Source organism: Colossoma macropomum, unplaced genomic scaffold, assembly GCF_904425465.1.
Source record: "Colossoma macropomum unplaced genomic scaffold, Colossoma_macropomum, whole genome shotgun sequence".
In the NCBI taxonomy this organism is placed as follows: domain Eukaryota; kingdom Metazoa; phylum Chordata; class Actinopteri; order Characiformes; family Serrasalmidae; genus Colossoma; species Colossoma macropomum.
In genome coordinates, this window is record NW_023494805.1 from 37,441,219 (window position 1) to 37,464,960 (window position 23,742).

A 23,742-nucleotide genomic window follows, 5' to 3' on the forward strand; every position below is an offset into this window, starting at 1 on the left:
ACATTCCGTTTACGTCACGTCTTCTTCTGTGAGTTTATTGACTGGTTGTAAAGCAGAAATCTTTGATTACTGTCTGACTCATGTAGACCTGGAGTTTCACATTTTCTGATTACGCAAGTGCATGTAAACACGTTGATCAGATTACTGACAAAATCTGATTTTCTGCAGTTATCCGATTATTAAGTGCATGTAAACGCTCTCACTTTTAAACCAGTCAAGTCATGAAATAATGCAGAAAAACCCCCCTTTTCTCATCCCACCAGCTGAAAATAAGTATGTTTCAAAAAATGTACTGATTTTCTCCAATTTCTGGCATATTATGTTTAAATAATGTCTTATTTTATGTGTCCTATAATAGTTGCTTATGTTAAAATAATTCTTTATTATGTATTATTATTTACATTAAATTATTATTCACCTTCTTGATTATTGATTAATACCTTTTTCCTGAAGACTGTCATTATTTTGACCTAGTAAGTGAAAATCTGAAGGAAATAAATGACCTATTGAGTCGGCTTAAACTGTAAACAGAAGAATGAAAAACCTATTTATTGCCCTACCTGGCTTTATGGGGCTTATATGTAAAAGGCGTGTGAGCCAAACAGTTGTTTTTATAGGCATAGTAGATAAATGGCTAAATTGGCTGCCTCACCAGCACAAAGTGTCAGCAAATTGTTTGTAATTTAGCTTCTCTCTTCGTAAATCTACCCCTTTATCTTTAGTAAGAGACACGTCACAAGGCACCTACCTTTGTTATAAAAAAAACTAACGGAAAAGAAGAACAAGAAGAGATAATTAACGGAAACAAGGCTGCAGAGAGTTTTGGGTAGCTCTACCACAGCGTTACAGTATTTGTTATTTAAAACTGAGTTCCTGCTGTTTATTCGTGTTTAAGAGGTGTGAGAATTGAGAACTGACAGTAATCTGACACTGATCAGACAGTAAAAAAGCACTGTTTAATTAAATCTATTGTAAAATAGAATTAAATAAATATTATTGTAGAATAAAATAGAATAAAAATGGTATCATTATCTGTATTTTCCACAAAATCTTCATATCACTTGGGCTCTGTATATTACCAATGTGTGCAAAGTGAGAGTGTACAGTACAAGGTGTGGTGTATACAAGCAAGTCTATTTATGGTAATAATACTAATCTCCTAAATGTCTATGATGGACTGTACTGTTGTAAACGATAGGGTTTGGTCTGTTGTTGATGTAAGACACTGATATAGACAGACAAGTCATAAACTGGAGACAGCATTAGTTACAGTAGATGCTCGAGACGAAATGATTGACGTGTTCCAGGTCGTTTTTTTCCAAACCCGAAGCTTCAGACTGGTGTGTGTTTTTGTCTCTGACTCTTACTCACTCCTGAAGACAGTGATTCAGCGTCTGGCAGTCTGGACGCTGTCCAGCCGCGAGCTCGGAGTCATTGCCCTCTGCGTTCCAGTCCCCTCGGGGAAATATCACTCACCTACATCTCTCTGGCAACATACTGTTTACAGTCAACACAGCCCGGCTCACACCAGCCAGCACCAGCCAGGCATCAGGGCTTTATGTTCTTCTCTCTTGATTTTTAAGCTAAACAGTTTAGGCTGCAAGCACCTCCTCAAGTGGCTTCGTGACACATTCCTGCCCTTTGTTCTTTCCTCATCCTTCATCATTCCTGCCTGAAAGTTGGAAGTGTTTTGTTAAAGGAGTAGCAGTGGTGGGTTTGTTGTACACAGTTTACCATTTACCTCAAGTGTAGTTGAAAAGCTCTCTTTCGCTTCTCAAATTTTCTGTGTTTGGCTGAAGATCATAACTTGGAATTTCCGACTAGCAGTAGCCAAAGAAAATGCCGCTCTCCAGCTGAGCATTCCTACTCAGGAAGTCTGGAAGGTGTCCTCTAGGAGGTCTGCACCGCATCTCTTGCATATCTTGGGGTGTGGGACAAATTGTCAGTAGCCATGTTTACATGCAGTTTGGTAATCCGTTAATAATCCGACGAATAGCTCAATCGGAATAGAATACGTCCATGTAAACACCTCAGTCGGAATAGACTGAGGCCATTCGGACTACAATTTCTGTCCGATTGAACGAGGTGGGTAATCCTGTAAATAATCTGTTAAATAAAAGAATAATAACGATGTAAACGCCTGTATCTGATTACATTCCCAGTCGGAAAGTTAAAGTACGTTCTGCGCATGTGCGCGCGTCTTTAATAAGGACATGTGAAGGACGTTTTCCTGAGTCTGACACCAATTTAAAGCAATGAAAAACACAAGCACTGCTCACTGCTGCTCGTCTCACTCTGACTGGACTCACGTGACGCTTGTTGTCATGGTAACGTCTGCACTAAGTGGTACTTGTAGTGTGCATGTAAATGGATATTTTCCATCAGATTGGTGAGTACAGTGAGCACAAACACCTCAGTCTTAATCCATAATCGGAATGTATTCAGTTGGATTGGCAAAAATCTTTGCATGTAAACATAACCGGTGTTGTGCGCGGGAGCGGGCAAAAACCAGCCCACTGCGGGAGCGGACCGAAGTATGCATGAAGAAAAATCATCATATATAAATAGAAACATATATAAATCATATACATAAACAGTATATAATGATGACAGTAAAACAGTTCAAATGAATGAAGTCATTCTAAAGATTTGCGAAGTAACCGATCAGGTACACGCAAACTCTCGTAGCTTACAGAGATGAAGCCTTCAGTCTGACGGCCGCAGCTGCCCAGCAAAACACAAAAATAACGGCTCTGTTGTTTAATTCCTGCTTTGTGTTTACTGGGAGTAAATGGCATTTGGTGAAGTTATTTCACAGTGAGACTGATGAACTGTGTCAAAAATCAGATGTCAGTTTGGCTTGTCAGAACTGCAGGCGGGAGCGGGACGGAATGTTTCAGCTGCGGGCGGGAGCAGGACAAATGGTTCCTCTTTTGTGCAGGGGCGGTACTGAAAAACAGTCCCGCGCAGAACTCTGGTGTCCTCAACTGCGAATTTAACATATGATGTCATGTCAACATGGCTGCTCACTGATAACTGTAAACCCTTCTGTGCAAAACTTTCCAAAGAAACTGTATGCTTTCCTGTTATTTTTCCCTTTTTAAAAAAGTGGTGAATGGTCATTGTCTACATTCCACGTTTACAAGAAAATGACAAAACCAAACAACTATAAAAAAAAAACTTTTACGAACTTTTTTATAAGAGCACAGCAGCCGAACTAGTACAAGCAGCTGATGTTGCATGAGGTAGCAAGTGGGAGATTTTAGAGTGGCTCCCAATTGTCATGAGCACAGAATGAATTGCACTTAGATCAAAAATGACCATTCAGAGTTCCAGCTTCCATCTCAGTCTCACATGCTCGACCCTCACTCCGTACTGGACAAACGTAGCAGCAGCTATTTTGAAGCCTGGATTTAGTCCGTCCTTTTGTCCAAAACTAAAGAGGCAAAGATGCCAAACATGTCTTGGCTGATAGACTGCATTCGAGATTAGGGGAACAGTTTGGTTTTCCTGTCCAAACGTGGTCATAAATAACATCCGACTGATATTTTATGATAGGGAGATGCCCGGGACAGTTCGAGAATTCTCTCTCTGATAGCGTTCCCACAGCGCCTTGTTTGGCGCTGTAACTGTGGAATCAGTGCAGGATTCCACACTGACTCCCGGCCATCCACTTTCAGCAATCCGTCTCTTTGGAAAAGACACGCTGCTTACTGTCCAGTTCCAACTTGGCAGGCCTGCAAATATGTGCACAAACTCAGTCAGTTGGAGAAAAGATTTAATCCTGTATTATCCCTGTCCATTCCCCCCTCTCTCTCTCTCTCTCTCTTTCTCTTTCTCTCTTTCTCTCTTTCTCTCTCTCTCTCTCTCTCTCTCTCTCTCTCTGCAGTGACGGATGAAGACACTGTTAAGAGATACTATGCCAAGTTTGAGGAGAAGTTCTTCCAAACATGCGAGAAGGAGCTGGCCAAAATCAACACTTTTTATTCAGGTAAGCGAATGTAAACACTGAGCCATCTTTCCTTCACTTTCACTCCGCCCCTTGTTTTTTTTTCCCCTACTCCTCACCCGTTTCACAACGACAAAATGTCCCCAAGCCTTACTAAGAAAAGACATTAAATCACTCAGACACTCTGCCAAAACCAGAACAGGCTATAAGCCAAGACCACTCTTATGTAGCCCATCAAATTATCTTGCTCTTTCGCTCTGCTTTCTCTGAGTAGAGCGGCTGTTCGCCCATCTGTCCATCCTCCTATCCATTCTTGCTTTTAAAGCTATAGTTTGGCAGTAAATGGAATGTATTACCCCAAAGGTCAGTCAGCAGAGACTCTGTAGCTATGTTGCCATGACTTTCTGTGCAAATTGCAAGCCATAAAATGAAAGTGTGTAAAAAAAAATCACCATTTTACCGTTAACTGCCTTTTCGATAAAAAGTTTTTTTGGTTCGCCAATTTAAAAAGAATATTTGACATCTTTAATTTCCTGTGCATAAAATGGCCAAAAATATGCAGACACCTTGCCTTCACACCTGTATGAGCTTGTTGGGAATCCCATTCCAAATAGGTGTTAATATGAAGTTTATGCCAAAGGTGTTCAGCGGGGTTGAGGTCAGTGCTCTGTGCAGGCCACTGGAGTTCTTCCACACCAAAATAGTCACCTAAAATGATGGTTACTTCTCACAACATTGATTCTACCCATGATGGTTGGTTCCACTGTGAGTGTAAGGCCTTCAGTTCAGCTCCTGAAGTCCTAACCAATGGGAGAGCTCGCTTGGCTGTATCTATCTAGATAGCACAGAGAAAAGGTCCTGATTGAAAATTTTTCAGTTCTGTGTTTTAAGAATTTAACCAGAACTTAACAATGAAATAAGTTGTACTACAATACTTCAATACAGATAGATGGTTACACGTTTGCACACTGCTAATCGGCGACATATAAGCTCTCACTTCTTAGCTATATTGCGAAAATAGCTTCAGAGCAAAAATAAGAAGCTAACTTCAGACACCACATGCTTTGGCTGATCAACTACATTTAGGATTAGGGGAAAATTAGTATTCGGTCCATTATATTCTGCTTCATGGCCTTTTATAGTTATGCATCCATCTGTCTATCCTTATCAGTTCCTCTGATGGCTGCTGTTGTTGTAATTCTCTTACAGAGAAGCTGGCTGAGGCGCAGAGACGCTTCGCCACGCTGCAGAATGAGCTGCAGTCGTCACTGGACGCTCAGCGGGAGAGCAGCCGAGCACCTGGTCTCCGCCGCCGCCGCGCCGTCTTCCACCTGTCACAGCAGGAGCGCTGCAAACACCGCAACATCAAAGACCTGAAGCTGGCCTTCAGCGAGTTCTACCTCAGCCTCATCCTGCTGCAGAACTACCAGGTCAGACACTTTTAGGGGCTGCAAGGTTTAGTCGTGTGCGTAAAACATCTTAAAGGGGAATTTCACAGATTTTTCTAAATTTTTGTAGCGTTCAGTGATTGAGATGTAAACATAGTCGTTCAAAGTGGTTTGATGAGAAACGGTGCATTATAGAGAAACGTACAGACTCAGATTTCTTTACAGTGGTGGTGATAGAAACCAGGGGTCGCCATGTCTACAACACAGATATAAGCATGTTATTTACTACCCCAATCCACCAGGGAACCTACATGTGTCCTGAGTTTGTATATGTAATGTTAATAATAATGATAAAGTAGTGATAAAGCTAAGGGGATGGGGTGGAGTTTTCTTTGGTTACTGTTTTGCCTTGTAACTGCATGTATCTCTGTGCCATGAATGGATTGACAAAATATATTTTAGGCCAAAAGCTTATCTCAAAACTATCATAAAACAATGCAAGCATCAGACAGTGCATTCATAACCGTTTACATGTAGTAATTTTATATGACGTAGCTTTTAGAGACATTAAACTCTTTAGACATCTGGTTCCTATCACCAGCACTGTGAACAGTTGTGGCTCAGTGAGTTTTTCTAGAACGGAGCATTTCACAGCAAACACTCTGAATGGCTTTGTTCACATTTTAGCAATTTATTTAAGCAGAAATTTGGAAAATTCTCCGTTAACCGCAAAAGCCCCATGAGCTTGGTGCTGGGCCTGCTTCTATAAATCTGCAAACGGGCCTTGTTCCAAACAATAAAATCATTTTATCAATTTCAGCATGTAGAAATTAAGGTTTCTGTGAGCTATCATGTTTTCTATCACCATATTAAATATACACAAGTTTTCCTTCATTGATAAATGCATTAGGTTTCTTCTGAGTGTGTGCAGGCTTATTCAGAACACAGTTCAGACCAGTAAGTGCTTATTATTAATCTGTTTAATCAGAGTAACAATAAAACATTATTGACGTGTGATTTACATTAATGTTAATCTGTTTCCTTTTTCAAAAAGGTAGTTTGTGACACAAACTGAATAAAAATCAATATATTTAAAAAGCAGTCCGGGCTGAAACACTTCTCATAACTTTTTATTATATGTCTTGCTACTGTAACACTGCAATTTCCCTTCAGGATCAATTAAGGTCTGTCTGTCTGTCTATCTGTCTGTCTATCTATCTTATGGTGGGCGGGTGTTGCAACTGCTGTTGAAATGCGTGAATGTGTTGGTTTCCATTTTGCAGCTTAGTTTCCATATATAGACTGTATGAACCGAGGAGTGAAATTGCAACAGTCTTTATTTACTACCTCAAACTCCTTTATTTAAAATATATATATACATATATATATATATATAAATAGGAAAATTCAGGTTTCCATGGTATTTAGAATATATCTTAAGTGTGTAAGGGATGCTTTAAAGATGTTGTGTGCAAGTGGCCACAAGGCTGTTTTTAAATATTTAAGGGCCTTAAGCTGCATCCTAGTTAAGAGCCCGCATCCACCCCAGTGACATTTTGTATGTAAGGATGAATGAATACTTTATTCTTTTTGATCAGGGAAAAAAGTTCATTGAATGCTGTGGCAAATATGATATAGCAGTAATTAACTAAGGAGAAATAAACTGTAACCCGTATGATGGAAAATTCTTTTAAAGAGTTTGATGTTGGGCCTGATCAGTGATAAAGTTTTAAAACATACCATTCGGGGGGCTCCCGAGTGGCGCAACCGTTTAAGCGTTGGCCCTATCATCAGGAGATCGCGAGTTCGATCCCTGGTGATGCTACAGCCATCCGTAGCCGGGAGTCCAAGAGAGCACAATTGGCCTCGCTCTCTCTGGGTGGGTAGGATGGCCCCTCCTTCTTCCCCCATGACTAGCGATGCTAGTCAGCGCAGGCGTCTGTTAGCTGACGTAACAGATCTGGCGGTTGGCGCTTTCCTCCGAGCGCGTTCGGCTGTCCAATGACGTTGCGTGAGCGGCAGTTCGAAAAGAAGCGGTGGTTGGCTTCACAGGTCTCGGAGGAAGCCTGTGTTAGCCTTCGCCCTCCTAGCGTTGATAGCATCGTGTGACTGGGGGAGTCCTAACTAGCGGGTGGAATTGGAGACGACTAAATTGGGGAGAAAAATCGGGTAAAAAAAAACAACAAAAAAAAACATACCATTCACTCTCCTGTCTATATAGTCTGTAAATAGAAACCAAACTGCAAAAACAGACTGTTTTGAATTAGTTGTTTTTGTGTTGTCATGACAACAAATTCGTTCACTTGTCTATCCTACAGCAGGTTAGCCCCATCCTTTCACACTGAAGTTATAAGGAGTGTTTCAGCTCAGACTTCTTTTTGAATGAGACACTATTTAAGGCAGCCAATGAGACAGAGCTCATTTACATCTATCATTCTTAAAGGCACAATAACAAAAACAGCCTGTTTAATTCTAAGGGTTAAAGAGAGGTTGGAAAATGGATGTGTAGAAATGAATTATGACTGTTTTTAGTTCACAAAAACAAAAAATGTCATCATTTGGACCTTTTGAGGCAAAGTTATCGCTGATGTCTTCAGAAGATATTGTTCAGGAAAAAAAGGCATAGTCGTTGGATCTCTCATAGTTCAGGGGGTCCTAAGTGAGCCCCTCAAACAAAAAACTATATATTAACAATTCCAGTCTTTTTTGGATTATCCGTTATTTTGTTTTCTATTGTATTTTGTTCAACCTTTTACATTAAAGATCCTTACTGATCTCTTTTTACTCACCAGCATCTACCATGAGCTGGTCTTTAGGCACTGTTGCTCATGCATGTAGTTAACTGCAGTGGTGCTGTCTGTAAAGTGTGGCTGCCTTGTTTCCTACAGAATCTGAACTTCACCGGGTTCCGCAAGATTCTGAAGAAGCATGATAAGATCTTTGAGACGGCGCGGGGGGCGGACTGGCGTGTGGCCCACGTAGAGGTTGCACCATTCTACACCTGCAAAAAGATCACCCAGCTCATCTCTGAGACTGAGGTACTGATATATGTAGATAGAAGAAAAGGTCATTCATGCTGTTTCCTTTGGACTGAGGAAATAATGTGTTTTCACTATATATTTTACTTTGCGTTGCCCTCTTTTAACAATTAAATGAAGGAAATACTCATTATCGTTATTCTAGGCCCTGGTTACCACAGAATTGGAAGGGGGTGACAGACAGAGAGCCATGAAGAGGCTTCGAGTGCCTCCTTTGGGTGCAGCACAGGTGAGACATCCGCATAAATAACCCTGTGGGGGCGTCAGTAAAAAAGCAACAGCGACCACTCATAGTTGTATTGTAAACTGGGTCTGTTTTAGTTATTCAGCAGCCACATATGAGCACTGCAGGCTAATATCATCCATACACAAAACACAAATATAAACACTGCTTATGTGAGGTTTCTAACTTGATCTCATAAGCATGCCCTTCTTTTTGTTGCAGCAACACAGAACTAACATACTCTCTTAAGCTGGGTGTACACTGCATGATTTTTTGTCTGATTTTTAAGCCTGATTTGCCCCTTGCGACAAATTTTCACTATCTGATGCGATTTTCCAGGTCGTGAGCTCGATCATGAACGACTGACGGTTCAAATGAGAGGAGAAATGAGTGAAAATAGGTCCTGTAAATTTAGCTTTGTTTGTGTCATGATTTCTGAGGAGATCTGGGAGTTTGAGTTCTTATTCGTAGCCCAAACTCGTTATGTGTGTTATACTCTCTCTCTGTCCTGTTGTCTAGTGTGAGCGTCCTAACGACAAAAAGTCTGTGACAAACTGATGTTAAGTTTTAGAAATCTGGTAAGATTTTAAAAGTGGTGTAGTGTAAGCCCAGCCAAAACGACAGAAAAACCTAAGTAAACAAACAGCAGTATTCCCAGCAGATCCATCTTCTTTCCCACCAAAACTACAAATCATGTCATTGTTACGATGTCTAGAACTGTGTTATGTGGTGAGCAGAGCTGTTATCATGTTAGCTAAGCGTATGTTAACCAGCTCCTCTCTCCCAGTTAGCAGCACTGTTTAACATTTAGCAGTTGTTAGCTGACTTGAACAGCGTGCACTGTTTTCACTTAGTAGGTGACCATAAGCAACATTGTTTTGACATGTTTTAAGTGAGGAAATGTAACCTAATAATATGTAGCTTGTGAAAAATGGATATGCTGGTGGTCTTGGACAAAAAAACATGCTTGGACTTTATCACAGTTTATGTAATTTATACACAACTTTTGTCAGAAAATTGCCATTTGAATTTTTTTCCCCAAATCATTCTGCCCTAGGTACCTTAATACCACCTACCCCAGTAATATTTGGAGTTTTTGTGGTTTAACCCCTTAAATGGCCAGGGCTCACCAGCAGGCCCAGAGTTTTATTACATACTTCATAACCTAAGAATAACTCAGCCAGTTTGCATTGAAGTTTATGTAGTTACTGAATAATAAGCCTTAGTATGTAATAAGCCTGGTATTTTAAAGGGTTAACGGTGTGAAGTGAATACCGCCCAACCCTAGTAACCAGCTGATATGAAGAAAAGTGAATGCAGGAGCGTTCTTTGGGATTGGCATGTGGCGCTTGCCACTGGCGCAGAAGAAGATGGCACTTAACATACCATCTCCACATGCCAGCTCGAGTGGCATATGCCAGTAAAAGTGCAACCTGTCAGTGATTTCTGCAACCTACTGGCAAGTCGCTGCCACTGGCATGAGATTCTGTAGAAAATGACGATTATACGAATGTAAATGATGGATTCGTTTTAGGTGGTTTAAAGACATAGAGGGTTGGTAAGGTTTGATCACAGCAAAAGAGAATGAAGAATTCTGCATAGACTTTGCAGCATGAGAGCAACAGAGTTTATGAAAAAAATATTATTAGTTATTGTAATCAACAGCTCAGCAAATAGAAAAGGCTAAAGATATTAGCTTATCGTAGACTGTTGGTCTCCTATTGTCTTCAAAACAAGTGAATATACGTTATGACATCATGTGAAACTCAAAGATACATAAGTGAGGTATTCCTTTCCGAAGTGCTGGACTGCAGCCCTAAAGGAAGTGACTCCAGCACAGTGTGGTGGTTTCCCTTCTGGAAACCCCTGATTCATCTCATCAGTGAATTACCGGGTTTAGTAGGTGTGTTAGAGCAAGGAAATCACCAAACTCCAGCCTGCCGGGACCAGAGTTTGACACCCCCGTTTTAGAATGTGACGCCAAGATTACAGGGTTATGTCTAATTTAGTGAATTGAGGATGACAGGATGTGGTTGTATATGAGAAGTGGTGGGTAGAGTAGCCTAAACCCATACTCAGATGGAAGTTTTGTTACTCCAATGAGATAATGACTCTAAGTGGAAGTAAATGTAGTCTAGCAAAGAACAGCTTGAGGAGGAGAAAAAAAGCAGCAAGTCAGAAAACTGATGGTTTCCTTTTGAACTGCGGAGGAACTTCTGGGTACGTTCATCGCCTATCAGCATAAGAACTGAAATTTGTTAGGCTCTGTTCTTCTCTTTTTGGGTCCTTCTGGTCTAAAATAAAGTGCTAAAGCTCCAAAGTGGGACGTGTGACTGCAAAGCAAGTCAGGAACTGAACCAAAAGAACAAAAGGAAAAAAAACAAAGTTGAACTTAAACAGAGAATCAGAAACTCTGTGAATGGCTAAAATGGATATAAGCAAGAAGTAGGTTAATTTACTCATAAATATGCTTGAGCTTTGGTAAAAGTGTTATCATACAATACAGTCAGGAACAACCCCTTCAATGGATTAATTTCCAGTTAAAAGGCCATTAAGTACAGGTTGTTTAGTTTTCAACATCAGGAAAGAAAGCATAGATTTTACAGGACATTAAATAGAAGACTTTAATTTCCAATATGGCAAAAATATATCACTATACTTTGACATTTTCACAATATGCATTGAGATTGAATAAGTTGGAATAGACAAAATGAGCCGGTAGTGCCTCATATAAAAAATACTATAATAATAAACCTACAACTACAATGATTTTTATTGCATTAAATCCAATTAAACAGACGATATTAACAGCTGTTTTCCAAAGCCTAAGCTGCATTTCTCGGCCGCTACGTCATAGCAGGCCGTTCCAAAGTGAAGCACCCTTCGTATACAGCCTAGAAATGCAGGCTACGTTCGGAGTGATTTCAAGGACACATCAAATGTATCCTTCCACGCCTCTGGTTATCCGTAGTTCTTTGCGCACAAACGACGTAAAGGAAAGAAAAACAGCACCACAAAAATGGCAGAAAACAAAGCGGTTGGAGCAGAAATTGTTTTAAAATGTAAGTTGTTCACGTATTTGAATTTGTCTTCGTTACCTTATAAAGTGTAAAATGACTGATTAATTGAAGGATTCGTCCTTATATCGTCCATATATCGTATTTTATTTAGAAGTATTTGTATATATGTAGTTCATCGTACTACATAAGAACATCTCCGTTTCTGTGAAGAAATGAAAGAGCGACAAACTCAATGCAACGGGCTCCATTTTCTCTCACCAGTTCCCTCACGGGTTTCGTGCCGCTCTGGTGACGTCACCACGCAGCCTTGTTAGGACTGTTCCATTTGTGTGACCAGTAGGCTAATAAGGAGGAGTCTTCACAGGACAGTCCTACCGAGGACCCGCCCTACCTCGGCTGCAGCCTAGGCTTTGGAACGCAGCTTACGATATGCTCAGAAAAGTGTGGTGTGACATAATTTATCACAATAACATAATATCCCCACCTCTACTCACACATACAGATCCATCAACATTATACTTAAGTACATGTAACTGGGTGGACAGGTATGATCTACATCTGTATGAGCTGAAAGCTTATTTGTTTTCTGCCTTCGGTCTTAAGTTTATGACGGCACATTTTTGACAGTTCTCTGCTTCCTCTTCCCTTCCAGCCTGCACCATCATGGACCACTTTTAGAGTCGGGCTGTACTGCGGAGTCTTCATAGTTTTATTAGTCACCATCAGCATCACAGGTACAGTTTCCTCACCTGCCAGGCATTTCACACCCTGGTTGAATGAGTTAAATGATATGCAGGTCAGTTCTGCTGAAATTAAGAGTGTTTCTTCGTAGGTGTGGCAAGCTTGCTGACATCTCATAAAAAGGAAACCCCGTCGACCGTGTGGCCGCTGGTGCGGATCTATCGCGGCGGCTTCCTGCTCATCGAGTTCCTCTTCTTGTTGGGCATCAACACGTACGGCTGGAGACAGGCAGGCGTCAACCACGTGCTGATCTTTGAGCTCAACCCCCGCAACAACCTTTCCCACCAGCATCTCTTTGAGGTGAGCCAGGAGAGAACGGAGAAATCTCTCGACACTTTCAGCTGTTTCGGTGCTCTTCTTAACACACCATCGTCAAAGTTCCCCTCGGAGTTGCTTGTTTGCAAGCTAAAAGCTACACAGCTTTTGACAGCTATTGAGTCAGCTGCTCTTAGGGACCAGCATAGGAACTGTGGGTCGGTGCCAATATCTGCATATATTTTTTGTGTATGTATCTGCCAATGGCAATACAATGCCTATACATAAATCCATCTGGCTTAGCACTGATTTCTATAGGGTTACATAGGGGTGGCACAAATATCATATGATACTCAAACACATTTTCATGATACATGATACGTATCACAGTATTGCGCAGTGCACTAGTAGTGCCACATCTAATCTATCTAATTAAATAGGACTAACGATGCTCCCTTTGCAATGAAACATGGAGTTGGTCAGTGTTCAATTGTGGGCAGTAGCCACGATATGCTCAGATATACACATTGTTTATGACAATAATGCTAAAATATTGTCATATTGCCCAGCTGGGCAATGGGGTTATAAATGCAGTAAAAAGAGTAAAATGCAGACCTTTTTAAGCAAAGTAACCCAACGTCGCCTGAACATTCTGCCTCTCTGGAGCATAAATACATAATTAAATATCAGTATGTCAGTACTGTAAGTATCAGTCAAAGATAAACATCTGTCTGTTGCAGATAAATCTGTTTAAGCAAATATCTGCCAACACCGATATGATTCCAATATCATCGTGCGTCCCTAACTTCTGCCGGGCATAAAGTTTCTGACATATAATGTGTTGGTAGATCCAGTTTTCGTGACACAGTTTGTTAGACAGAGACTTTCCTCTGGTTCATGTAACGTTAATGCCATCACAGAAACTTTGTTTCTACAACATGTAGTAAATATGTTTTACCCTGTCAGCTTCATTGTTTTTTTTTGTACATATATGCTCATTCTAAAATTGATATACCACATTCCACAAAAGTTGTCTATACTTTGCCAAAATTTCTAAGCAAAAACATCCAACAGTTTAAGAACAGTGGATCTCAACGAGTGATTACAGGGATTATAGGTGTTTCACCCCTTTCAGTTTATAACAACATCAAAAAATTCAGAGAATCCAGAGAAATCTCTGTGCGCAAGAGAGAAGGAAAACCGCAAATGGATGTCCATGACCTTCAACCTTTCAGACAGCACTGGATTATAAATTTGCATTATCAATAAACGCCGTTCGTCGCTGAATCGACAAATGCAAGTGGAAATGTGTCCAGTGGTCTGATGAAGAAAATGATCATCCAGATTGTTACCGGTGTAAAGTTTCAAAGCCAAGGGCCATTGGGGGGGTGGTATTAGTGGGTAATTTGCGCCATTATCACCGAACACATTTTGGAGCAACGTATGCTGCCTTCTAGATGACGTCATTTTCAGAGGTGTCTATGCTTATTTCACAATTACATCTCCAAGCCACATTCTTCATGTGTTACAACAGCATGGCTGTGTAGCCTTATTAGAATGTTTGGTGCATTATTAAGTTTAAAATGCAACAACAAAGGCCCAGCTGAAGACTTGTATAGCAGAAGAATGGCAAAAATCCCGCTTACAAAATTCATATTATTTTAATCAAACTTGAATTTAATTCAGTTGGCATTATACATATATGGGGTAGTACAGTATAACAAAAATTATTTAGGCTGCTTCGTTGGTGCATAAACATCAAGACAAGGACATGAATGTCTAGTAGGATAACAGACAATATATCGCTGTTGTCAGAAGACGTATCTCTGCCGTCTCTCATTTTTCAGTTTTTGACGTAATTTGAAAATACTTGACACTTTTTACATAGGACGTCAGTTTCATGATGAATGGACTAAAATAAATGACCCAAAACCACTTGGAAAGAAGTCTGGTTCCATTGACTTGCATTAAAAGAAAAGTATGTTTTTTTCCTTCTCCTGTAAAGTTATCATTTTGGAGATACAAGGTTTTCTTCCGACAGCAGCGATATATACACTGAAAATACCAAAACAATAAATTGACAAGTAAATAAATACTTGTTCCTCTGGGTCCACAGCAAATACTGTAAACTGGATCAGTTGCTGTCTTGAGTCCACAAGCATTTATTAAGTGCTGTTAAAAGGAAATGTGATGCAACACAGTGGTAAACAGGCTCCCTGTCCCTACTTTTTTGGGATGTGTTGCAGGCATCAAATTTGGAATGAGCATATATTTACCTAAAACAATGACATTCATAAGGTCGAACATAAAATATTGTTCACACACTGTCCCAGCTTTTTTGGAATTGGCTGTTGTAGGTAAAGCTGTGCATCTAACTGACTGTGATGCATGCATGATTGTTATGTTTTGCTCAGGATGAACTAATGGAGGACAGATATCCTTTACTTTTAATCAGGAAAAGTATCGGTTCATACTGGGAGACATTATCATATCACACAGAATGAGCACCAAATCTTATTCCTAGTGCAGTATTTCCACTTGTGTTACTTTACAGTGCCTTTTTACAACACAGTGTGGAACCCAAATCTAATTTTAACTTATGCATTGCTTTATCTGTTTTCTTCCCCATGCATTTGCAGATTGCTGGTTTTCTTGGAGTGCTGTGGTGTGTCAGCATCCTGTCCTGTCTTTTCTCTGAGTCCCTAATGATCCCCATTCAGGCCAGCCCTCTAGCGCTCTATGGCTTCTTCTTGCTTTTCCTCATCAATCCCTTCAAGACATGCTACTACAAATCCCGCTTCTGGCTGCTCAAGCTACTGGTAAGACCCTGCAGAGTGTGCCGCATGGTTGTGAGTCATCATATACCTGACTTATGCAAGAAAAAAAAAATGTTCCTTGCACTCATATCAGCTATTGGGCTTATAATTGTAGCTTAAAATGAAAAGTCAAACACCGATTTGGTGAGCTGACTCTTGTCTGCTTCTCTCCCTCGCCTCGCAACCTCCTCCTCCTACGTAGTTCCGAGTGGTCACGGCTCCATTTCACAGAGTGGAGTTTGCAGATTTCTGGCTGGCTGATCAGCTCAACTCCCTGGCCGTGCTCCTGATGGACCTGGAGTACCTCGTCTGCTTCTACAGTGTAGAGCTGGACTGGACATCATACAAAGAGCTTAAAGCTGGTAGTGGTAAGACGCTTCATTCTTTAGAAAACGTTTTGGCACATTTTCAAAGGAAATATTAACTCAGCGTGAGATTATTCAGCCATTGAGTATGAGTATTCCTTGAGTTGTAGGTCCCGATTCCCACATTATCCACATATTGAAAGTGTTCAGGCCAGCTGCAGGCAAAAGATCTTGACCCAATTTGCTTCTAATATGAGACAGAAATGTATGTAGAATGTATAGACTCAAATAACACATAAGGACAACACATTTTGTTTTACGTGGGCAGATATTTAACCCAGTTTTGTTACAGTATCGTAATCTCAGACAGAGAGAAGCTGTTTTTGTGGCCTGACATAAAATGTGTCAAAGTATTAGTAACAAAAAGTGTGTTTTTAACTAAAACATGTTTGAGTGTGTAGAAACACTGATATCCTGTACTTCTAATCAGGAAAATTATTAATCAATACTGGGAGACATTATCATTTCACTTACAGCTAATACAGTTGCAATGCAACATAAAATGAATATCAAATCAGGCAGTGTACTTTTGACCTTCCTGACCATTAGTCATTTACTGTTGTGCTTTTTGCTTTTTCTCTCTTTTTTTTTATTTATTTATTTATTTATTTATTTATTTTTTTTTGCTTAGGTATGTGTAACACATACTCATATGGAGTGCGAGCTGTGATCCAGTGTCTGCCGGCCTGGTTCCGGTTTGTGCAGTGCCTGAGGCGTTACAGAGACACAAAGCGTGCCTTTCCTCATTTAGTCAACGCTGGCAAATATTCCACAACCTTCTTTGTGGTGACCTTTGCAGCCCTCTACAAAACCCACAAAGGTAAGAGTTTCATGTTTTGCGCATAATCCAAATCCAACTTCGAACAGATTTGATGATGAAAAATAGTTATTTATCCAGTGTTAGCATGTTAAGGTCCAAGTATTGAGCCCTGAGGAACACCAAAAAGATTACGAAGTTTCAGCTGTCACCCTTCACTTTTTGATGAGTAATTATTTTAAATGATTCTCTGTCTTTTAGCTAATAACCACGATGACAAGGATATTTTCTTCTACCTGCTGATTGCCTTCTCGGTGATCAACTCCTGTTACACACTTGTGTGGGACCTCAAGATGGACTGGGGTCTGTTTGACCGCAACGCAGGGGAGAATACTCTTCTCAGAGAGGAGATAGTCTACCCACAGAAAGTAAGACAAAGCTTAGATGGGATTGTGTTCATTTTTGCAGTGTATCAGTGATGTTATAAATATTCAGTCCCCACTATGAATGAAGTTTTAGTCATAGTACAGTTTGAAAGAAGATTTTGAATGACATTGATTTTTATATGCATCATCGTGTGCCATTTTCCATCTAAATGCTTTTTACCTCCTTCTATACAGGCTTACTATTATTGTGCCATATTAGAAGATGTGATCTTGCGTTTTGCCTGGACGATTCCCCTCTCTGTTGGGGCTGTGACTTCATGCTGCAATATCGCTGACATTTTGGCCACTGTTCTTGCACCACTGGAGGTGTTTAGGTAAAACTTGCTATACGTAAACACACTGACACATAGACAAGAGCCAAATGTTAAAGAAACAGTCACAGTTTTGGTAAAGCTGGGGTTACATTGCATGAGTTCTACTCATAATAGCAGGGCTGCCCAAGCTTAGCCCGTGAGGACATTTAATTTGGTCTGCCAGAAAGTTACCCTAACCACACCCCCTCATTCAATAAGAGAAGAAACATTTTTGGTACCACTTTAAAATAAGACTACCCTTATAAAGCGTTCATGAATTGTTTAAAATGAGTTAATTAATGGTTATTAATTAGGTTATAAAGACCTTAAGATCATTAATAAGCAGTTACAACTCATAAATAAAAAGAGCAACAGTGAGCTGTTGATTGCCTAATAGTGAACCTTGCCATTTATATGTTTAAACCTCAGATTTTCATGTTTACTGATCTTACTTTGTCTTATCCATCAGATATTACAGCTCACTTTTGCCCTTTTTATTAATGTGTTATAACTGCTTATCAATGATTTTTTTTAAAAATGTTTATGACCTAACAAATAACCATTAACCAACTCATTTTAAATCGTTCATAAACACTTTATAAGGCTAGGCTATTTTAAAGTGGTACCACATGTTACATGTTATTTTTTTTTAATAAGTGTATTTTTATAGTATATTAGTGACAAAACATACTAAAATATATATATATATATATATATATATATATATATATATATATATATATAAAAAATGTGCATATTGTTTTGTCTTTTTGGCAGTTGGCCCACCTCAAACATTGCAAAAATGTGTGTGAGGTGCACAGAATGTCATTTCTTGCCTCCCAGTATAGTTTTCAGATGGAGTATATCAATTATCCTGTGATCTTCAACTGCAGTCTGTATATGATCTAGTAGAAAATGAATTAAACTAGATTAACACATTTGCCAGCAAAAATTGAGAGTTACAAAAAAGGAAGTACAGAAAGTAAATCAGCGAAAATGACAGTTAACTAAATTCACTTTTAAATAAGTTGATCATTTTAAGATATGTTTGCACAGATGGTGGTGACAACATGCTGTTGTGCCTCCGTTATCCAAAGCTCAAGAATAAGCTTTGCTGTTCTTGCTTCTGTGGCAGACGCTTCGTGTGGAACTTCTTCCGCCTGGAGAACGAGCACCTGAATAACTGTGGTGAGTTCAGAGCGGTGCGGGACATTTCAGTGGCTCCACTGAACGCAGACGACCAGACGCTGCTGGAGCAGATGATGGACCAGGAGGACGGGGTCAGGAACCGGCAGGGCAAGAAGAGCTGGAAGAGAAGCTACAGTATGTCCCTCAGACGACCACGCCTTGCATCCCAGTAAGTCCACCACAGCGATACCACTCCACACTCAGTCATCCACTGTATGCATTTGTTGGGAAGTCAATCTGAATGTTGATCTGCATGAATTTTTGGAATGGTTTAATTATATATAATAATTCTCTGGCCATTTTCAAACATAAAAATAAAAAGCTTGATGGATTGTTTTTTATTTCACAACAGAAATAGTTCCTCCTGTTCTCAGTGTATGAAATGAATTTTCATAATACACTGAATAGTTTCCTGTTGAATTGTAAATGAATCTACTTTTAAGTTCTGCATCGTAGTGTAAAAATCAAATAATATAATAGAAATATAATTTTTGATAAGTGATTTTAGCTTCTCTTTAAGGTTAGATGTTCTCATATTTAAGAACCAAGAACTTATCTACCATCAGCTACAGCAGTTAGACTACTTAGTACTAAAGCCGCATCTCTGCCTTTTCAGCCACATTCTTAACAACACATCCTTGGCAGCGCACTCAGATTCAGGCACTCGTGTTTCAGAGTAGCAAAGTGAAATAAAAACAGAAAGCAGTGATTTATAAATCTACTTTAATCTGTATTTGAACAAAAACAGTAGAAAGATAAGATATGTTATGTTTTATCAATTAACATAAACTGCCTCTGTCCCAACTTTTTTGGAAGCTGTTGCAGGCATTACTTTCAGAAAAAATGTATATTAAAAAAAAAATGTTAAAGATGTTCAAGATAACATTTAATAAGGTGATGCAGCCATGCTTGGGTATAAAAAGAGTATCCAGGAAATGCCAAGACCTTTATCAGCAGGGATGGGTTGAGGCTCGCCACTTTGCCAAAATGCATCAGCAAAAAATCCAGCAGTTTAAGAATAATAATGCTCAGTCAGGGACGGCAAGGATTGGAATCCAGAGAAATATCTGTGCAGAAAGGGCACAACTGAATGCCTGAACTGTGCCGAAACCACAACTGAATGCCCGTGATCTTCAACCCATCACACGGCACTGCATTCAAATCCAGAAATGCTGCCGACTTCTCTGGGTTCAGGCTCATCTGAAATGGACTGATGCACAATGGAAACGTGTTGTAGTCTGATGAGTCAACCTTTCAAATTGTTGATGGAAATAATGGACGGTGTATTGCCTGGGCCAAAGAAGAAAAGAGCCATCCAGATTGTTACCAGCATTTATGGGCTGGAGGTTAGGAAGGTCGCCAGTTCGATCCCCTGAGCCGACAGTACGTCACTGAAGTGCCCTTGAGCAAGGCACCTAACCCCCAACTGCTCCCTGGGCGCTGCGGATAGGGCTGCCCACCGCTCCGGGCAAGTGTGCTCACTGCCCCCTAGTGAGTATGTGGTGTTTCACTGCATGGATGGGTTAAATGTAGAGGTGAAATTTCCCCGTTGTGGGACTAATAAGGGTCACTTAATCTTAATTCAAAAGTTTAAAAGGCAGGGTCTGTCATGGTATCAGGGGGTATTAGTGGGTAATTTGCTCATTGTGAAAGCACCATTGGCACTAGACACATTTTGGAGAAACTTATAAACTGACTTCTAAACGTCCTTTTCAGGGACATCCATGCCTTTTTCAGTGTGACAACACCAAGAAACATTCTGAACATGTTGCACCTGTTACAAAAGCATGACTGCGTAATCAGAGAGTGCAGGTGTTAGACTGGCCACCCTGCAGTCCAGACCTGTCTCCTATTAAAAATGTGTTCAGAATACAACAAAGGCCCAGTACAGTTGCACAGCTGAAAAAAATTGTGCTAAAAATTGTGGTAAAACAAACTTTTGTGTTTTTTTTTGTACTGTTTTCAATTTAATACAGCTTCAGTCACTGCTTTCTGTTTTTATTAGCATTTCACATACTGTCCCAACTTTTTTGGAATACAAGCAAAATTGTTAATCTGTATATAATCTAGTAATTTCAGTATTTGAATGCTAGCAACTCGAACACTTAGCCGAGTACTCAGGTTCCAGTGCACAACCTTAGTATGTTCTGTGTTCTTGTATATTAAATGACATGTCCCTTCTTAAACCTGTTCTTCTTTCTTTCTCACTTAGATCTAAAATGCGAGACACCAAGGTTCTGATAGAGGACACGGACGATGACACCTGACCTCTGGCCGCCCTTTTCAGGGCTCACTCGAATGGACCACGGTCCCTTCAGGGGCCTTAAGCCTTCAACGGCTATACAATCAGTCCATCACAAAGCTGCCTGTCTACGCCACACACGCACACAAGTCTCGGAGACGTTCCAACTCTGACTCACACACACACACACATACACATACATACATACACTCAGTCTAGCACAGGCTTCTAACAGGAACAGTCATTTGTTAGTTACTGTATTATTTTATTCATTGTTACTGCCTTGATTATTTTCGAAGCTCTATTACATGGAAGAAAATCAAAAGACTTTATATACATGTATGTCCGTTCACATACGACAGGGATCTGAGTGCGATAATCAAAACTAAGACTGACTCTGGAGTCGAGCCTCCAGAAACGGACAATATTAAGACTCTGACCAACAATCTGAACACCATGTCTCTGTGTAACTTTTTATGAAGACTGTAGTGTTGGTTCATGTAGCAGTCAGGTAGATGCCATCATCCATGGATACATTTCTTTTTTTTTTTTCTTTTTTTACTTATTAAGAATGTACATTTCATTGTTATTTATGTGAAGGAAAGTTGCCTTGATCATTTAAGAAGAATTAGTCTGTTTAATGTTTAAAAAGGCAAAGATGTATTACATCTGCCCCAGAATTTTTTTTTTTTGTTTCTTGCAAATATGGACCTCTGTTCGTTTGTACATGTAGTTCAAAACCCTCAGGTGGCTTGGATAGGATTCATTCAATGACTCTGGTCATGTTCAAGCACTCAGCACACCACTTATGCAGGTCTGGCTCAAAAACCACTGAACTATCGAGCTTGTGAAAGTGATTCACGACAAATAATGTTTGCCTACTTCTTTTTTTGTTGTTGTTGTTGTGTTTGTGTTGTTTTTGAAAGCATAAAGCCAATGCAATCCGAATGAGTGCTGCTTCATAGAACCTGTTGGGGAACCGTTCAACAGATTTTAGGTGTCCAGCTCATTTAAGAGCAAAGCCAAATGTCTGAAACATTCCACGAGAGCTTTGTAGTGATTTGTGTGCGTGAGGCAGGGTTGGGAGGCCTGTACTTAAATTAGTAGGTCTGTATGAGCTCATGATCTACAATGAGTAGTTCTCAACCCTCCAGTGTCTTTTTCTCTTTTTCCATTATTCTATCTAGAACTTTTTATATCTTAAACTACAATGTACACTGAACATTGGCATGTATTTATTTATGCGATTATCCTTCACATTCCATAGTAGTAGCATTCCAAGTTGAGCTTTGTCCATTCTACTCTTTCCTTTTGAATGTCTTCCAGAGACAGACCTAGTCCTCAAAGGCCACCTAAGGGTTTTAAAAGACCAAGAAAGACTGCTTTTTATCCAGTGGTGGTTTCTTGTTTCCGAAATTGCGAGCAAGCAGAGATTATACTGACATAATGGCTTTATCCCACTTCGATCTGCAGCCCAAACACGGACCACTGCAAGCCTCCGGCACCAACGGAACTGAGGATTCAGGCGTGGTGTGCCTCAGGGGTGTACTCTGGGTCCTGTTGAGTTTCAGTTTCAGCATTTCAAATGGACTGTTACATTCTGGGACGGGCACAGCCGACAAGGCTCGGACAGGAAAGGACTAAGTTCCCACAAGTTATAGTTGTTCTTACCATTGTGGTGCATAGGAGCTGGGCTGCTTTCGCCCTTTGGGAACATAGATTCACTTCAGTGCATCTGCAATAATCAGAAGGCTCCTCTTCAGATATCATGTCATGTACTACTGTCCCAAGTAAACGCTTGGACCAAAAAAGCTTTCTGTGGATGTATTTTTCTTTCTTTTTCCTCGCATCTCGTATACTTGACTCAAAATGAAGGCGACACTCTGAACTTTGCTGTGGTTGTGCATTCCACGGACCATCAGTTCTGGTCAGTCTCAAGTGTGCACTGTGCTGTTGTGTTATGTAGCCCAAAGTTCTTTTATATATATATATAAAATATAAGCCCAGCTTGCCTCAGTCTCCTTGTAAACACTGTGTTCGAGTTAAACAGAAAGAGCGAAGTTTCCATGGAGTCTGCATGGTGTATTATTACCATCGCATCTACCAGTTGCGCCAGCTAACTTAAAATAACAAAATTAACACTGTAGATGCTGCTTATGCTTTTTATGACAGTATCCCTTGCAAGTCTACAAATATTATAGGTAAAGTGGACACTATAACTTCCAATCTGCGGTGTTGGGAACAAAAAATAAGGGAGCAGTTTGAGTAACATTACGTATTCCACGTAACTGTCACTATTTTTGGTGTTGGCTTTTTGAAGTACCATTCAGTTAAAACGACTATGCCCGGTGTTACCCATGTTTGTAATTTGTGAAATTATAGCTTTGTTGGTTTAATGTTGCAGTGTTAGGGAGTGGATGCTTAACTATTCAAGAACAAAAAGACAGTGGCTTGTTTGGTCATCCTTTAAAGGCAGTTTAAGTTTCCCTAAAGCCATACTTTAAGCTATTAAAAAAAGGTTGAATAATAAATTAAATACATCTTTGTATTCTATTCAACCTTGTCATTATAAATATACAGTAATACAGTATAACGAAACACTTCCGGTGCATAAATATCCCAGATAGCAAAGTAACGCTGAATCAACGTTAGAATCAACGTAGAACTGTTGAATCAACGTTGATTTGTAGTTGATTTTTGGTCATCAACCAAAAAAGACGAAAATGACGCAATATCAACGTTGATTCATGGTTACTTTGCTATCTGGGATTACATGGTCTATCTAATAAAACAATCCTCCTTTACAGTAAAATAAAGCTCTACTGATCGTTCACAGTTTAACAATAAATGGTCTTAAACGCTGGAGTTAATGTAGAACTGCTAATTCACCGACCTTTAACCCTGAAGGTTGGCGCGCAGACTGCTGGTCACCATAGCAACCACAACAGTCTCGCTTAGCTAGTAGCTAACGAAAAGTCCAAGAGAAAAATTTAAGACGAATGTCAATAATTTGGAGACGAA

At 40.0% G+C, this 23,742-nt stretch overlaps 1 protein-coding gene across 1 annotated transcript in view; it reads left to right on the top strand.

The window, feature by feature from the left end:
• The window catches only part of xpr1b (xenotropic and polytropic retrovirus receptor 1b), a 48,345-nt gene extending 25,813 nt beyond the window's left edge, over nucleotides 1–22,532 (top strand). The window contains exons 3-15 of the mRNA XM_036596556.1: nucleotides 3,890–3,991; nucleotides 5,159–5,379; nucleotides 8,226–8,375; nucleotides 8,521–8,604; nucleotides 12,271–12,352; nucleotides 12,451–12,659; nucleotides 15,254–15,433; nucleotides 15,633–15,798; nucleotides 16,427–16,615; nucleotides 16,814–16,980; nucleotides 17,173–17,312; nucleotides 18,427–18,648; nucleotides 20,692–22,532. Coding sequence (XP_036452449.1) covers nucleotides 3,890–3,991; nucleotides 5,159–5,379; nucleotides 8,226–8,375; nucleotides 8,521–8,604; nucleotides 12,271–12,352; nucleotides 12,451–12,659; nucleotides 15,254–15,433; nucleotides 15,633–15,798; nucleotides 16,427–16,615; nucleotides 16,814–16,980; nucleotides 17,173–17,312; nucleotides 18,427–18,648; nucleotides 20,692–20,746 — 1,967 coding nt within the window. The 3' untranslated portion in view covers nucleotides 20,747–22,532. The remainder of the gene's footprint in view (nucleotides 1–3,889; nucleotides 3,992–5,158; nucleotides 5,380–8,225; nucleotides 8,376–8,520; nucleotides 8,605–12,270; nucleotides 12,353–12,450; nucleotides 12,660–15,253; nucleotides 15,434–15,632; nucleotides 15,799–16,426; nucleotides 16,616–16,813; nucleotides 16,981–17,172; nucleotides 17,313–18,426; nucleotides 18,649–20,691) is intronic.
• Nucleotides 22,533–23,742: the final 1,210 nt, after the last annotated feature.